Genomic DNA, 18,593 nt, shown 5'->3' on the forward strand with positions numbered 1-18,593 from the left:
AAGATCTGAAGTGGAATGTGATGTGATTAGAAGCAGGATTTATATGAAAGACAGATGTTAAAGTTAAGTTTGTCACACCCATTTCTACTGGTTAGACCTCTTATAAAAATCAGTAGCTTAATGAAAGCCTATCTCATTTTCTGTGAAATAATTTAGAAGCACAGTACTTGGAAGAAATGCTAAGCCATTCAGTAAAAGTTCCAAATCAATATGCTGCTATGGAAAAAAGTGAACATAACTCTTTAGGTAATTACTTCAATATGATTTAAATTTCTAGAAATTAATTTCTCACCCTATCGTCTGCATGCCTCAAATAATTTGTAGGATTTTGAAAAGATAAACTTTCAGGTAGAAAATAATTATTTTACATCTTGAACAGCAAAATAATTACCACACTGATAATGGCAGAAGTTATGCTAATTCACAATTAACACAACAAATGAAAAAGGCATCTTAATGGTGGAGGCCTTTTAAAATAGTCTATGAACACAATCTTCTAAGCAACTTTGATAACCGAAGACTTAAGATATTTGGATAACAATAAAAAAAGGTATCTAAAAATAGACATGCAAGTCAAAGGTCCCTCTTTGGGAATTTCTCTCTCTGGGTTTTGGATTAAAAGTAAATGACATTTAATACTGAAGGAACTTAGATCAGCTATTGTTACTTTAACAATATCTAGAGAAATCCCCTATACTACAGTCATCCAGAGGTTTTATTCGAGTGGCTATTGCTTTTTAAATGTTTTCAGTATTCAGAGATAAAAGTACTTAGGATCAATTCCAACAGGTTTCAAGATCCTTTATAATGCAAGAACAAAAACTAGAAAGCCAGAGTGCAAAGGCAAAAAAAAAATAATGTTACCAAGCAGGGAAAAAATGCAGAGAATGTATTTTATGAGAGCAGCAGCCAAGAACGCCTAACTGTAGAAGCAACAGATTTCAAAGAATTTTTTTTAAAAAAAGAAGCATACACACCAGAATATTCCCCTGGGTATGCAGCCCAAGAGAAAACAGATTAGAGAATCCCAATTAACCACTTTTACAGTTTAATGCTCACTTAGAACAGATCCAAATGCTTGAAACACATCGACTACCCTGGATGCAGATGTGGCTTTTAAGTAACACAGAGTAATTCGGACTGTGGTTGTGCTCGAAGTGAAACGGTGATTATATAGTAAAACTTTCAGACCAACACATTCTGCATAACAAATGCAGTTATAACAATGTGTTCGTTTTGCACACACTGGTGTGTAGTTTTACAGAAAATGGTAATGAAGTCAGTGACAAACTTTTGATATGTTATACTAAAAAGTATATTATTTTTGCCCATGGAAAACAAAGCATCTATTACCAGGAAGTCCTGACAGTAATTTGATTTCTTTAAACAATTTATCATATAGATAAGGGATGGAAAGTGCTATATGTAAATAGTTCTTCTCATGTATCTATATTTTTGCATGCAGAATGTGTCATCAGTTGTCCCTGTGACAACAGAGTGCAAGAGTTTTGGATGAAGTTCGTTCCAGCAAGGACGTGGTGGTCCTCACTGCTCAGGATTCAAAGCAGCAGAGAGCGACAACAAAGAAAACCCATCTCAGACTGGAGATAGGCCCACTACTCCCAGGGAGTAATACTTTGCAGAAATGTCACCTGCTTGATGTAAAATAAGTTTCTGGTGGAACACTGAACAACCAGAAATCCAGACTGCACACACAACGGTTCTAAACAACACTAGTAACAATCTGTATTTCTGCTGGGTCAGACGACAGAAGCAAACTGCTGATTTTCTATACAACACATTCCTAAAACACATAGGAGTTGCATCGGCATTTTATACATTCCATAGTACCAGCTTTCATTATTTCAAAATGAGGCCTGAACACAAATATGTCCCAAAATATCTTGTTATAATACATGACACTCATTGTTTATAGAAAGATCCTTCTTTTAATGACCTTTTTGCTCCTGATCATCTCATATTCCCAAAACCTACATTCTGTTCAGTCAGCACACAAGCGGCAGCAAGCCGCTCAGAGAGAGGAGAAATGTGGGTTCCCCCTCCCATTTCAATTAATGGTTTGATTCTCAAATTACCCCCACTGCATTCTGCTGCAATTCCTTCTTACATGTTAAATTCCACAGAGAGGTGATAAAGCCAGGCCATTACAGATTGGGCACAATCGCAATTAATCTATCTAAAACTAGTTCAAGATAAAAATCCTTGCTCAAATTAAAAAAAAAAAAAAAAATCTTTGTATCAGAGAACATACGGGGAAAACTGAAATACAGAATAGTGTCACAAGCGCCCCTAAACATTAAGGCTGATATTATCATATTGAAAAAAAGAACAAACACTTTCTCCTGTTTTTTTGAATTCCAATAACCACCTTAGGATGATATTTAAAAGATTTTAATGCAAAGGAATCCTAACAGTAAATCCAGCAAGGATAATTAAGCTCTACTAACTAAACTCCACTAACAAGGAAAATTCCTCTTTAAATAACCTTTCTTACCCAGTAAATCTGCACCTTCATCCACATCTCCAATTAGGCCAGAACCAGCTGATGACAACTCTTCAAAGAGTGACTCTGTATTACGGTCAAATGCTTTGTTCTCTATGCCTTTGGTTGGAGTGCTATTCAAAGAATTAAAACAAGACATAAAAAAAAGCAGAAAGAAAACATTCCCAAATTGAAGAAAGTTTTCTCCATGTTTTTACTACTACTTCATTCGTTACCCCCCCAAAAAAAAACCAAAAAACTCAACAAAACAAAGCAGAAGTAAAATTTTCAGAAGGTTTCAACTGGTGAAGAGTCCCAAATTCTATTTTCAAATACTATCTTGGCATCAAGTAAAGATTCCAAACTTGAGGTATCTGCTGATAATGAGCTGGTCAGGATTTTAATAAATTAAAGCATATCAAGTTTTGGCATACAGAAATTCAGCCCCTTAGTCAGCCCAAACGCTTGAAGAACAAACAGCTCAGCCAAACTGGAAATCATTTAATATAACAAGAACGCAAGAGAACCAAAAAGAGATCAAAATGTTCCTCTGGCCAGAAAGGGGGCTTCTCTCACACAAAGATCTTGCACTACTAACATTCACTATAGAAGGTCATTTTTTCCATCTCACCAGACGAATGAGACACAAAGACGTGTAACATATTGGAAGGACTTGGGGCCAGACCCTAAATTGTCCAGGGCCTGCCTAGAAGATCAGGCACACCCCCCATTACTAAAACAGCACTTGGTTATTTTTGATGGGGCTTTAGACTTTTTGAAAGAACTGTTATCCCCCACAAGCAAAAGCCTACAAAGAAGCAGACTCAGGAAAACCAACACTGGGATTCCACCATCAGAATCTGATAAATAAATGCTGTAACATTTGCAAAGTCAGCCATAAGTCCAGATTTTAAAGATACGGGTGAAAACACAAGGGCCCAGCTTGGAAACTGCTAGTACCTTGAAACCTCGATCTAGTGAGAAAAGGTCTCTTGGTATAGACCCTTTGCTTGAAATATGGAAAGAATATTTATTTAAGCATTCTTAAGTCTGCTGCAATACGAAGTACCCTGAACATTCATCAGGCGCAGCAGAACAGAAGGAAGAACTGCTGTTGCACTTAAAACCTCCTGAGGAATCTGGGGAAGTAAGGTCACGGAAGTAGCAAGTTCATTATACAAAGTGTGTTATCAGTCTGGTAAAACTTCTAAACAAGTCACGAGTTCAAAACCAAAGTCTGGTACCTTCTAAAATTGGTCTTCCTACTCAAAAAAAAAAAAAAAAAAAAAAATCACAACACTCAACTTACCTGGAACCCTTATATCCACTGAGATCTTTATCCATATCCAACTCTGGAGTTGACTCAATGATTGCCTGAACTTCAGATTTTTCTTCATTTTCATTTCCACCTAGGGAAAAGCGAGCGGTATGTCTCCATAAAACAAAAATCACTGTGACATATGACATTATCTAAACATAGTTGTTATTAATCAGTCATCAAGTTAGTAGATTTCAGTTCAAAGACTTAAAGTAATTAAATGAGAAGGCCTATGGATTTTGATACTCTAGTGCAGACACTGGGATTTCTAAGTCTCTCCTGAATTTAACTTATGTCATCCAATGGTAATTATTTCCCACTTCTTTTGCAATCAAAACCAAGCAGATGTCTACCATCTCAGGACTTTTTCCATCTAGATGAGTGCCACTTCGGCTGTTTACAAGGAAATGTCATAAACAATTCTAATTCTAGGAAAATATAGACTACAGCCAACAATAAACAACAGACTTGTATCTCTTACCAATATTCCGTACTCTAAAAATATTGAGAAAAAACATTTCTCATTTGTGGCACAACAATTAAGATATTTCATAAAGGATTAAATATGAGGCCTATAATAAGCATATACTAAAGAGTTTAAAGCAGCTCACCAGTGGACACATTTCTTGTCTCTTGAGCTACCTGTACTTCGATATTCTTGCTTACGTCCAGCTTCTCATTCGGCATATCTGTGTCCTTTGCAAGCCCTTCAACATCTTCCTTTTGAGGAGTTTCAGCAGGCAGCACGGGTACATCTGAGGGAGCTGTGGATGCTGGAGTAGTAGATTTTGAGCCTGCTTGGCTAACGTCAGAGAGCTCATCCTAAAATTGAACAGTTACCATTTGAAAAGTGCATACAAACTTAAATTATTGTTAGAAGAGCTACGTAAAGAACAAACACCAACATTACTGTATTTTACTGAAGAATAGGCAAAATAGGCAAATGCAAAGAAACAGGAATGGAAAGAATATACTTTAAGCCAGTACTGCCAAATTAATCTTTAGACTATGGGTGTTTCACTTCTGTTGAGGAGGTTATAGCTACATAACACATGTCCTTATTTTTAATACTGGTGTTTGATCTCAGTTGATAATTATAGTGACAACTTTAGGATGCTTTTCTGTTAAGTCTTCCAGACAACAGGCAGCATTCCCATGTTAATAACCCTTCTAGCTGCACAAGGAACTGCTGAATCTTCCCAAAGCTGTTATAAAATTAATGGTTCAACATGTGCATGATTTCTTAAAACATCTTCTTAAAAAGCAGACATTGAAGCACTGATGCAGAACATGGATTTAACTGACACAGTATTTGCAAGCACTTCACTCAAACTGTTTTTACACGCTTTCCAGTCTGAACTGTAAGCTCTGGATGACATTGGAACGAGACCTTGAACTGCAGTGACTACTTGTCTGGTTAGATTTCATGTCAACTATAGAACATCAGTAAATAGCTCCTTCTTAGAAGCTGATTCCTGGCAACAGTTTGCATTAGAGTGCCGCTGTATGGAGAAGGGACAGTATGGCTGTTAATGCTGCAGCTGGACTCCAGATGACGATCGTTACTCAGCCAGGGCTGCATCAGGCACTGCGTTCCAGGGCAGGCTGGACTGCGATACAACTAGAGGCTACACCTGAGAATAACAGCAGCCCTTTTCTGGACTTTGTCTCCTTTCAGTCGCATTTCACCCCTCGTTCACAACCACAGTCATACCAGCATCCAGATGTCTTAGTTAAGACTTAAACAGCACGTAACAGTGAAAAAGCACTCGCTGCTGATATGAAAACAAATTTGTCTGTTTAGGCCAATATTTTCTAGCACACAGTGTTAGAGGAATCTCCTTGGGAAAAATAAAGACGAAACATCAAGGCTGGTAAGTGCAAAATGAAGGCAGAATGGTAAGTTTTCAGAAAAAGTTCTTTTAAGGGGTTTTTTTGGGCATCAGAGGTGAAAGCAAGGCTCCTAGACAAGTCTGCAACATTTAAAGAAGATGAATCTGTTATCTCAGGAAACCTAAACTTGTCAAGAATGAACCAAGTTTAGACTTTGTGAAGCATCACACTGCTAGCATCCCTTTTTGAAAAGGAAGTGACACTAAATTTTAAGGTTATTTAAAAAAAAAAATACAGGTGAGACCTGCATATAGACACAAATTCTCTCATTTGTATTTAGTATAAGATGACTAAAAACTAAGAAACTCTTACTCTTGAAACTTCTTGGCAAGATAAGATTTTAATTTCTGGAGTCAGGGAGGAAAACACATTTATGTATATCAGAATAAATGAAAAGCTTGCATCCTATAGTGACATCCCCACATGGAATTTGCAATCTTTAGAAATAAAATTCACTACTTTCCAATTTTCATCCTTTTTTAGTAAATCCCCAAATAACTGGTAATTAATATTTAATATTCTGACAAAATTATTCAGAAATATAGTCCACTAACAGATGCCTTTAAAGGAATAAAACATGTTCACTTACCCGTAGTAATACAAGGCAACAAACCTGACATATTAACGTATTACGTCCATTAAAAAAAAAAAAAAGAAAAAAGCTACACAATTTACCCACTTGCCTTTTGAACTGGTGAGGTTCAGCTGATGGATAGTGATTCATACTTCAGCAAGCAGATACAGAAGGGAGGAAATGGTTACCCCTTACCAAGGGAATCCGGAGTTCACACAAACAGGGAATGAAACCTCAACAGAGCTGTTGGCTCCGTTCAAACATTTCTACATCTTTGTATTCCAAAAGCATCCACTAACCGATGCAGCACAGACTGATCACTGACTTTCACACACAAAGCTCAAGAAAACCAGCTTGACAGCACAAGAAAAAACGGTGAAGAAAATGGTCCTTTCCTTAAAGGAATTTCAAATAATCCCATCTATTTTACATTTCTAACTCTATTGTCTAGCTTATTTTTTTCACTAACTCTTGGAAACTACGCTGATTAAACTATCATGAGTGTTTGTTTCTAGAACTAAAGAAAATGAAATGCAATTCCATTAAGTGACAACGAATTAATCAAAATATCTCAAAGCGTAAGCATCTGAAAGTCAATGCTGGGTTGACTTAGCAAATTTGACTTTTTTGGCAATGTTGCCAAAAGATTGTTCTGGAAAAAAGAAGAATTAGTTTAAAAATTAGATAATTAAATCTGAAGCAGCAGCAGCTCATCTGCAATGCTTTGCAGAAATAAGCAGAAGAGAATGAACAGCACAGAACTGTATGTTGTCTTACAACAATACCCAGCAACGTCACTACCGTACAAGCTATGGGATACCCAGTCTTTTCACTCTGGGTTTCTCCCCAACACCTACTCTTTGTGATACTTTTAGAGGAAACACTGACTGTTAGTGAAATGCTCGTGCATGAATGGAAAGCAGATGCCTGAAAGCAGCAGAACATTGCTTGTCCCTTGTACTTGATGTTAGAAGTATTTAGAGGAAATAAAAATTATTAGAAAAAAGTTTCAAATTCTGGTTATGGCTTCAATACATTATATTATTCAACATGTTCACTCCAGAAGTACTTTACATTCACGGCTAAAAAGTAAAGATGCTGCTTTGAACCTAAGGAACTTACTCTGACTAACTAGGTTTGGAAAATTACAGTCTGTGCTGTTTTGTAAATTCTCTTTTAGCAGTGCATTATTCTTAGAAGAACTATACCAAGAAGCCTATTTTGACAATATATAGTAACCAATATGATTTTCTGAGGGGAGAGGATGGGATCAGAGACTTCCCTTTTTACCTCATCTTCACTTACTCTTAGTCATAACTTCAAGTTATATTTCAGTCAGCTCTCCTGAAGTCTGTCAATTTACTGATGTTAACTGACACAGGACAAAAGGAATAGGACAAATTTAAGATCCAAAAATGATCCTAACCAAGAGTTTGTTAAGTGGTAAATTTTTAGATCCAAACTCCTGTTGTCACTTTGATATGTTTATCATTACTTACATTACTTAATATATTTAGCCATTACTTACACTTCCAATTATCTCCAGATGACCTCTAGGCAAAAAAAAGTCTGGGTTCCAATTATGTCTGGATAGTTTTTTTTTTTTAGTTCTTACCAGTTGAATATTCCCCTGCTAGGTATTAAGTTCATTTAGGAGGAAATTCCTCTCGGCTGTATGCCTTTTCAGAAAAAACAGTACATCCATAGTCTTCCGAAAGAACCTCATCAACATAAAGATACAGGGAGGCTTTACACATTCTGGAGTTCTTCGCCCTGCAGATGCCTCCTCCTGCTGTGCTGTTAGTGCGCCCTAGTCCCGACTGCCGGATTCACCACACTCCAACACCACTCACCCATTTTTCCATTTCTGCAGCTTGTTCTATGCCACCCTCTCACTGTTGGAACACAGAACAATTGCAGGAATTATAGCCAAGCTACATGTAAGGGAAATCATAATTGCAGGCTAATTTAGGAAAGTGAGGTCATTCTGAACTCTGTGGTATACCTGTGCTATACGCAGAGAGCAGGCAGAGGCTGTGTTCAGAGTACTGCCTGAGTGGTAATTAAAGCTTTCCTTCTAAAAGCATATGAATCCAGCAGGCCTGTTTACACTGTCTAATTACATATCTAATGTGTAAGGAACAAGTGACTGACCTTTGGTCCTTAGTCAGAAAGAAAAAGCGCACTCCTGTGACTGAAAGGAGAACTAGCCTGTCCTAGCGCTCATTTGGGAAATGCAACCCAAACTCTGTTTCTTCCAGTAAATAAGTTCCCTCAAAGCTCATTTGAGTAAACAACATACCTGGCTCACACAAAGATGATTTAGGGTTTTCCCTCCTCTCCTTCAATTTGCGTTTTCTCCCCACTAAGGATCTATAACCTGTTTATGGGTGTTTCTCCTACCAGCCCAGGCAGCCGAGCTGCGTGCTCACCTTCAGGCTCGTGTGGGACCGTGGCTGACTCAGCTCGTGGAATTTCCAGTGCTCTGACCCAGGCGTTTCCCCCGCTTCTCTCTGAGTTTCAGGCGTAAGTAGCGCATCTCCTGGAGGTAAGGGGAAGATGCCCAGAGATATCGGACGCTCCTTTCTGTTTGAAAGAGAAACAGGTTTCATCAGCCATTTCAGATGTCGCACAATTTCTTTTCCTCTACGCCTCCAAGATCAGGAGGGAAGTGCTAAAATTATAAATTCAAACATTCATACACTACTCTCTACTAAATATACAATACCACATACACAGTTTGTATTACAGCACATAATTCCCCAGTTCACACTATTTAATTGCAACTAGTCTATTCCGTGGCTTGAGGCAGCAGTCATTGACGGCATCACAGCTAATCTATAGTAAACAAGTTATACACAGAAGTGGAACACAAATAGGAGTATAAGATGAAAACGCTGCCTTATTTCAGACTAAATTACAGTTTTCAGCAACTACTCTTAAAAATATCGGTTTTCACTTTTTTTTTTTTTTGCAAGATACAGTACCACATAACTTCTACAACCGCCAACAGCTGAATCACGAACGGAAGCATTTGGGAAAGTTGCAAACAATCAGCTTAACACCCAGCTCTTTGCAAAATGTATGCTATTTTTCTTCTGAAGATCACAGGAATTACATGGATTTGTACAACTGAAAAAAAAACTGGGTCAAGGAATTACTTATGTTAAAACTAGCCCAGCCAAAACTTCTGTAGTTTTAACAAAAATCAGTTTAACCCTCTACTTCACCCTAAAGCGGTACAAAAGCTTGTGCAAATAAGGCAAATTACTTCATCCCAACTCTTCACCATCTCCGCTATCTTTATCACTTCCCTATGGCAAACAATGTTTGGAAATTCCAAAGTTTCATAAATTGACCCGCCAAAAAAAATAATCCCCAAGTCAATCTTGCTGTCAGTAGTGTGATCGGTGAACAAAAACATTAATTCTTCCTGCTGGCAAGGGACAAAAACATTGTGTAGAACGCAATTCATGGGATGCTACAGCCAGCCCTGAAAAAGGAAAATATCAGCCAGGCATAGAATTGAGATAAAGAAAAGTATTTGTTCAGTCAGAACAACAAAATACAGAAAAAAGGACTGTAATCAACTAGCACAGCTTTAAGCATACTACGGACAGAAAATAAAAGCATGCACGAGTGATGGCAGAAAATTACGCTTCTTGAGAGAAAGCACTGCCTGTAGGTACCCCTGCAGAGACAGTCCTGAAAAAAATATTAAGATTTGAGAGATCTCATATTTTAGCATTATAAAAAGTCAAATCACAACCATACATACTTTCTTTCGCAAAGCTTTTCAAAACTTAAACATAAGTTAGGCAGAATTCTACGCAGAATACCCACATATAAGTTATATGCAAAAGGAAAAGCTAAACTTTTATTTCTTTATTTACTTTGAAGAAAAGGTAGTCAAGAAGGGATTGTATTTAACAATTAAGCAGTAAACACCTTTTGGTAAATTGCACATCACCAAAAAAACAATGTTCAAAAAGTAAACGATTTTAATTGGCATAAAACTTTCCAGTCCAGGCGTACAAAAGATGCTCCCTGTCACAAAAATCTTTGCAACTACTTCTCACATTGCACGTATCTTGGTCTTTCATCAATATTATTCCAAGTTAGGTCATTAATTAGGAAGCAATTTAGCAGAGCAAAGTAGGCAGCAAAGTAAAGCAAAATCGGTCAAGGTTGTGAAATAAAAAGCATCAGATACTGCTCCAGCATCTGCAAACTAACTGTGCTGAAAAGTCTTCAGGAAAAATACCCACAGAACTAAAGAGAATTTGATTCCAAGGGTTCCCCCTATTGTAACAGGTTCTGCTTTTCTTTAGGTTTCCCACAACTCCACTGTGCGTGGGTAACAAAAGCCACAGCACACCATGGAAGCTGATGGTAAGAGACAGGCTGAGGCGGTTTCATTGGTTAAGAAGTCCAGTGACAAAAGAAGTAAAAAAAAGCGGCCCTTGGGTGGAAGGGAAAGCGGTGATAAAGCCTTCATTGTGGAGGCCCTTCGCTTTGGGAAACGCCTCCCGGAGCAACGGTTCAGGGCAGAGAGATTTGCTTCCGTGCAGGATAGGCCACAAAGCTCAGCTTCTTCGCAGTCTTCAGAAGAGGGAATTTCAACAAAATGGGTACCAAAGGAGTTCACAACTGACATTTGCTTTTTTTGCAGAATAGTTCATTATGAACCCATTTTGATGTGCTAAACGCAGTTCAGGTGCATCGCAAAACTACACAGTAATGAAAGTTGAAAAGGGGGCTTATTTTGGAAGTGAAGGATACTATACCCGTGCCTGCATTAAAAGGAATTATCTGATTAGACTGAAGCAATCTCAACTTATTTCACTCCTCCTTGACCAAAAAGCAAAGAACCCCTTCTCCTCCCCCAATGTCCAAGAAATAGCTGAAAATACGACAGCGAGCAGAAGGCAGGCACGTGTTTTAAAAGCTTAAACTAATATTCTGAAGTGATGTATGGAAGCATTTGCAGGAACCGTAAGGATAAGCAACCAGATGTCTGTTCTAAAATCCGACTAGTGTTAAAAAAATAGAAACAATTATTCTACAATTAGATTCCTTCGGCCTATATTTTTTATCTTTTTAAAATGAATAAAAGATTAAGGAACTGAGTTCCAATAACTCTAATTCCTAAACCAACAAATTACTAGGGGCGGGAAAAAGCACAGCTTCCCCAAGCCCCTCAAATCCATTAAATATTCTCCAGGGAAGTAAAAGCACATTACAAAAAAAAAAAAGTATTTCTTAAACCACTTGATATTTTAAATATAAGAAGTCTGATAAAAATTATTGAACACGAAGTTTAATATTTTGTGGGTTTTTTTTGTTTGTTTGTTTTTTTTAGAGTTGCGGATTATTTGGTTTGGGTTTGATTTTCCCCCTTTTAAACAAGGGCAGCCTTACTAACTAGTTCAGACTATAGACAGTTACACTTTATTTTATTTCTTTGTACTTAAATATTCATACATATATATTTATTATCGTTGTTATTAATAATCAGTATTTCTTTTATCTATTGATTAGCTTTAAACCTTTGGAACAACCCTTCTGTGCTCAGAGACGCAAGTTAAAACATACAAGCATACAAAGTCTACGTGCACCATGTACTATGGAGAAAAAGTCACATGCCTCTTTCAGAGAACACCACTTCCAGCATTTTTCCCTCTTTAAATAAAGTTTACTATTCAATTTACAACCACAGTTAACATCTGTCAAGTTATTGGGTCAGAAAGCTACATTTTAAAACTTTTCCAACTGTTTCCCATTTGTAATCATAGCACTACAACATGTCAAGATTACTGCTGGTCACAATATTCTAATGCATCTCCGCTACTGCTCCAGGCAACTAGGACAAACAGCACACAACTTGAGGGGGGACCGAGCTGGCAGCTTGCCATGCAAGTACCGAAAAGAGGAGAGGATAACATTTGGCTGAACAATAGTGAATAGGCTTTAAGAGCTCTAAAGCTTAAGTAATGAAAGATATTATTTTTTTCCCACCACCCGGTAATCAGATTTTTTAAAATAACGTGATCAACTAATTACTGCGGTTTTGAGCAGATCACCAACTAACTGATCTTATATAATTCTTTTGATTTAAAGAAGTGAAATTTAATAGTACAAAGCCTCAGACTGCATACATTTATGGCTACACAAGATCAGCCAAGTACCTGGCAATACACTTAATGGGAGCTTTATCCACGACATTATCACGGCTTTTTTTGAAGGTTACAGTAAATCGATGTAATAGCTTTCTAAAAGAAGATACATAAACTGACCTTGTACTTGTTTAGATAAAAGACAATGAAATTTGAATGTATAAAAAAACATACTGCCATATCCTAATCCATAAATGTTCTGTTTACAAAAGAATTTGAAATTTATGCATAATTTACATCTTTAATTTATCCTTGCCCTTTCTGTTTGAAAGGAAAAAGGAAAGCAGAGAAAGAGGAAGAGCACACGAAGGCAAGGTTCAGTGGGTCAGAGTACCTGAGTATCCTCGGCAGGTTCTGCGTCAGAGCTGGCACACCGGTAGAAATAGAAAAGTGCACGAGCAGCAAAACCGAGAGCGATACCAAAATCGCGGAGTTAATGACCACCGCCCCGCCAACGAAGCCAAACACAAACAGCAGCATGCAGCCAGGATTCATGGCGCTGCGCTGGCATGGTGAAACGCCGGAACCGAGAAGGCTACAGAGGGGCCGAGGGTGTATCTTTGTAGGCAAAGTCTGTCATTCAGCCGCTGCCACAAAAACAATGCCATCAGCAGCAGCTTTCCGCTCTTCTGCGGCGGCGGCGGCGCAATGACATCACCGCTCTCCTCCCCCCCGCGCCCCAGCCGCCGGGAACCTCACAGCATCTCTGCAGAGACACAGCCAGCCCCGGAGCATCCTCCCCTCCTTCCATCCAGACTTCATAGGCTGGAAAGCATCAAAATCTGCATAATACATTCACATCGAGCCCTTAGGACAAACGGGTACCACCACACGCACCTTATCAACCTGTACACAAAGCCGTGGCAAGATCGCAATTATTTTGGGCCAGCTGCTGACATTTTCCCTGCCTACCCAAATGCAAACATGAGAAAAAGCAGAAATTGTTTAAGGCCGATGCACAAAGTATATCTCAACGCTTAGCAAAAGCCTCTTTCTATTGATTTCTACACTATTCTCTTACCGCATTCCAATCATACAACAAATCTTTCTGATTCAGCCGAACTGTTGTTGTAGGATTAAAGAACAAAGTCTTGCAAACACAAATGAATGGATTTTTTTTTTTTTTTTTCATTTCAGGGCGAGAGCGCAATAAATAGCTTACCTAATTCTACTGTGTGTTGTGGATTCTAGCTGATCACCCCCTGTTAGCTGATGAAGTTTGGTTCTTTCCAAGTGCTCCATATAATTGTGGATCATCTGTTTAAAATGACAGAGAAACAACAAGAAATATTTAATACCATTTACTTTTACTACAACTGCATAATTCTTGGCCAATACAATATAATCTTTCCCTGTAAAGCTAAAAATAGTAAAAGCATTCAGAAACATTAAAGAAATAGATAAAGAAAGAAGCAAAATCATACAGTGTGTAAAACCACAAACCAGAGAGAAGCCCACAGTAAATAAAAAAAATTGGAGAACTTACTTGTGCATTCATGCACAGGAAACATCCTAAGGGCACACAAAGTGCATGTGGTATTACAAACAAGAGTTTTGAACAGAAGTACCATGTGCAAATCCATCCCGGAGGGTGTTTAAGACCTCCATGTCCAGCAGAAATTAAAATTTATTACAGGACACAATACATTTCACTATAGCCTAATTGCAGAGTACTGTGAAGGTCAAACAATATGCACCTCATCTATTAAACATAATGAATCCACAGCTAAGAATCAAATTATTTCCGTAGGCAGAAATCTGAAGTCAGAATCTCTTCTCTTTTTTTCTTCTAACATTCCAATAAATTTAAGCTTTCTGTATTTTCTAGAAGTGAAGTTTGGTTTTACATTATCTGGACTGACTTGTCATAAACAGGACCGAGTGCCTGTGGATTTTCAGCGCTCGAGAAGAGCTTTGCTTGCTCTCTCTCTTTTAACAGAGACAGCCACAGGCCAACACACCGACTCCTGCAGTCATGATTTATTTAGTGAATCCCGAATCCAATCGGCCAAGGGATGATGCTACTAATATGTAACTGATCCGGAACATGCACGGGGAGAAGTAACAGGTATCGCTGCATCACTCCAGAAGGTTAATTTGAACATACGTCTGTGAAATGAAAACGGGGAAAGCCTGAAGAGAAGCCTACATGACATTTGGTATTTTTAGCATTTCTACACTCACATTCAGAGATGAATAGGGCACTCGCAACAAAACAAAAAAAAAAAAAAAGAAAAGAAAGAGAGAATGAAATCATAGGTATACTGCAAAGGAATTTAGTGTACTTTTTTCCCCAAGACATATTCAGGTCACGTCTCAAAGGCTTCCTCTAGAAGAAAAATACCTATCTGTAAAACTGTAATTTCGTCTGCTATTCTAGAAAGGGTATAAACACGCTTTTAGAGCAGCGTTATTAGCAGGCATTTGTACAACCAGTATTACATAACCTCTTATTTTGGGGCCATTTGCATACATTAGGACTGAGTTCAGCAGGACCTGGAAACCTGCATCTCCATGGTACTTTCAAGTCAGGGCTGATGTGTCCGAGGCCGATAAGCTTCACCTTCTGATGCTACTGGCTTCAGTTAATGTCAGCCTCTCCACAAACACTGCCTGCCAGCGTTAGCTACGTATGAATAGATCTTCTTAGTCTGAGACTTTTTTGGTAGAGCAAACTGGCTTAAGATATCCTGATCGATGGATATTCTATAAATCACTAACTTATATGGTAAATACTGGTTACGTACAGATCCTGGTTTTCCCAGCATTCACCTGAACTAATTAATATAATTCAGACCAGAAAAAAAAAATCTTGCTATTTTTAGAGAAACATTATATAATATACTTTAACTGATGTCAAAAGCTTACAAAATTTATCCTCCAACAAAATGATATAAATGCAGTGTTTCACTAAGACCACCTCATTAGCTTTCTGAACTTTTTAATGCTTGATCATACACAGAAGCAATCAAAAAAAATTGAAAGCTCCACCTTTAACTGTCCACATTTCTTGGGGTTTTTTTCTGCTTCCACCAAGCAACCAAAATTAGGTGTTCCAGTGGTTCCTGTGCATAGTTTACACAAGAAGTTTATTACAATCCAAATTAATTTAGAAATTCCAGGAAAAAACCCAATGCATAACTTTGAAATGCACATTAGGCCATTCTGTATGCTGTTCATGTATTTCCTCATCACAGGAGGGAGATATTACCGAACAGAAGCCGACCTACCTGCAAACACTTCCCTTTGCAGCACACCAATTGGTCTCTCTACGTAAAATTCTACACAGAACATCTGTGGTGCTTTTTAGCTACTGAACAGAAGCTGAGTAACTAACTAGTACCCTTCCAGGGAACAATTAACATATGGGAACAAAAGAGTAGGGTCAGTAAAACCCACACAACTTTGATGTTTTGCAGAGTACAGGGTTTAACCTACTTTCTTCCCTCCCATCAGTCTATTCTTTTGTTTACTGAAATGTCTCATCATGTTTATTACCCAGATACAGAAGCTGGAGGGCAGGTCAATTTAAAGGACTATGTAGTTTGGTATTGTTCTGCTGATGAAAATACAGCTGATGGTAAAATAAGCAAATCTGAAGGCCACATACTTCGGCATAAAGTTTGCAAGCTACAAGAACACAAAAATAAAATGAAAAAAACCTAATGTGTGCATCATATGCACATGCATGGCAATCTGTCCACAGATTCAGGCTCTATATACCAGCGATGCCCCAAAAATCAGAAAAACAGTGGTACTGTCATGTGAAGCCTACGCACTGCCTCGAGCCAGGGTCCCAAGGGTAAAAGCTGACGATACTGGAATATTGTCCACAAGCAGCGAAGCTCCTCACCCTCCCTCCCTACCCACGGGACCCGAGGAGCTGTAGAGTTATGAGACATAACACACAGAATCTCAACTTCTAGAAACCAGTTAACGAAAAGGTTGAAATAAAAAATTAAATACTCTAACTTCTTGGTAAGTTAGTGAGCTAACTGCTCATCTACAACAAAATTTTGAAGACTCCCTCCAAAGCCACTGGGATTTTAACCAGACAACCTCCAGAGGCTCTTTTCAATCTAAATTACTCCAAGTCTCAGCATATCCTTGAAGTCGCATCCTGATCAAAAAAAAAAAGTCTAATGAATTAAAACACTAGAAATCTCACGTGCTCAAAATTTGATCAAAAGTTTTGATGTTTGGAGATTACTCAGCTATCCAAAGAAAAATATCTACTATTTCTGACAATTTAAAAAAAGAAATAAATAATTGCTCTATACTCAGCACAATTCTTACAGAATTTACAGTAAAGGACAGACGGTAAATAAAAGACTACATCTACTACCCTTCTCTTCAATACAAGTTAGAGTCAATATTTCACCACCCATAACCTTTACTACTGCCAGCACACCTTGCTGCCCCTGAAGTCCACAACTACTTTGAATATGATCAGTTGTTCCAAGGAAGACATCATAAATGCTGACCGCTCTTCATCTTTGTTGTAATTAAATACATTGCTCAATTACCATTAGTTGAGGGGATTAAAGAAACTCAAAACTTGGAAGAATTGCCTTATATAGTTAACAGCATTTCACAATTCATGTGTTAGCTCATTTTAGGGCACAACATGTAAAAACTGACTACAAGGAGTTTCTGAAGACATTAAAACATGAATATGAAAGTCATTCCCTTCAAATGCAAGAGACAGCAATGCAATGTCTTTCCATCTCAAAAACTACTCAGATTGGTTTCCTCATACAGCATGTGACACGTTCTGCAACTATAGAGAGTGTAACAGGTTTTTCTACATCCTAAGCTTTAGCATCCGGCAAAAGACAATGAACGTCCTGCCACTGGTGTCTATTCCTTCCCTTACAAATATGACCGCTCCCAACGTACACAAACCTGACACTTTCTTTGTCACAAAAAAAACGTGTATATATCACGTTGTGGTTATTGTTACCTGCACCTTTTCCTTAACCAGGTTGAGAGCATCTCCTGTATACCTTCCTTTCTCTTTCACTCCTCCTTCCTTTCTGTGTCAATGCTTTAACTCCCCCAGGAGTTCAGTAATTCTTTCGCTGTCAGAATTCTTTCTCTGTGCTACAGCCCTCGCTGTTCATCCTGCAGATCCAATCAGGTTTGGCACAAGCGGCTCCTCCCTTTGGGAATGTGCGACCAACTGTATATATAGATCCTCCTGTGTCCCACATAATCTAGATTTATTAAGGTAATGTACTGAATCAAGGAGATTCTAGAAATGTCTAAAAGTCCTAAACATACTTCCACGTAACCATTTTTTACCTTTAAGCATTTGTGGTGAGCTTGTCACCTAAGCAAAAGCATCATTCCCACTGGTGAGCCTGATGCATCTTCATCCACATAGAAGACAATGTTGCTGGCAGATACAATAGTATGTAAAGACATTAAATTTAGGCTTTGTGCATCAAGCTGTTAACACTTAGCATACAGCTTTAGAAAACCTATTTGCTTGAAAAGATATCTAAAGTCTAATCTCAAACCCACGATGAGTGGTACCCATGCTTAGCCACAATTGTAATTAGACATCTCCACTTAGCCTTCTCTTCCTGTTTCCCTACACAGGGACTTGCTGGGGATATCTGTTTATCCAAACGAACCTGACAAAGTACATTCCCAACGCCAGAGACAGGCTCACTGCTCTGTCACATCGTATCAGTGCAAAACACTGAGAAACTTCCATGGCCCAATTATGCTTCATTAAACTAAGCCCATATTCTGTGTGTCAGGGAAAGAGATATTGAACTATCTTAGCCTCACATTTCCCAAAAGATAAAAAGAATTACTTCCTTAAACAGAAAAAAAAAAAGTGTTATTTGGAAATCTGTGCAGAGAAGTGCCACAGGTGTTAGTCAACTCTCAAGTAGATGCTAAAGCACTGCTTTGCCTCAGTTTCCCAATTGGGTAGTAAACGTAAAACAGTCTGCAGCCAAGCCTTTAAAAAGGCAGTGCCATAGTTAGGAAGTGTGCCCCATTAACTCTGCACAAAAAGAAAATAACACCTTTTACCTCCTACTCCAGGGGTTTGCTCTGAAAGAGTCACTACCAGCACTGCATCACCTCTGTGCAGCAACGGCAAAAAGCACCAAC

General features: G+C 38.3%; 1 protein-coding gene across 10 annotated transcripts in view; it reads right to left on the bottom strand.

Moving 5' to 3' along the window:
• The window catches only part of SPAG9 (sperm associated antigen 9), a 64,567-nt gene that overhangs the window by 24,151 nt on the left and 21,823 nt on the right, over positions 1–18,593 (bottom strand). For 7 of the 10 annotated variants that reach the window (XM_054221607.1, XM_054221605.1, XM_054221609.1 and 4 more), the window contains 5 exons: positions 13,627–13,721; positions 8,721–8,874; positions 4,433–4,643; positions 3,813–3,912; positions 2,516–2,637 (listed from right to left, as the gene is read on the bottom strand). In XM_054221607.1, the coding sequence (XP_054077582.1) occupies positions 2,516–2,637; positions 3,813–3,912; positions 4,433–4,643; positions 8,721–8,874; positions 13,627–13,721 (682 nt within the window). Of the gene's footprint in view, positions 1–2,515; positions 2,638–3,812; positions 3,913–4,432; positions 4,644–8,141; positions 8,184–8,720; positions 8,875–12,798; positions 13,040–13,626; positions 13,722–18,593 lie in introns of those variants that run through there. The other 3 variants (XM_054221614.1, XM_054221615.1, XM_054221613.1) reach the window with 3 other exon arrangements.

The sequence above is a fragment of the Rissa tridactyla genome, chromosome 15 (genome assembly GCF_028500815.1).
Source record: "Rissa tridactyla isolate bRisTri1 chromosome 15, bRisTri1.patW.cur.20221130, whole genome shotgun sequence".
In the NCBI taxonomy this organism is placed as follows: domain Eukaryota; kingdom Metazoa; phylum Chordata; class Aves; order Charadriiformes; family Laridae; genus Rissa; species Rissa tridactyla.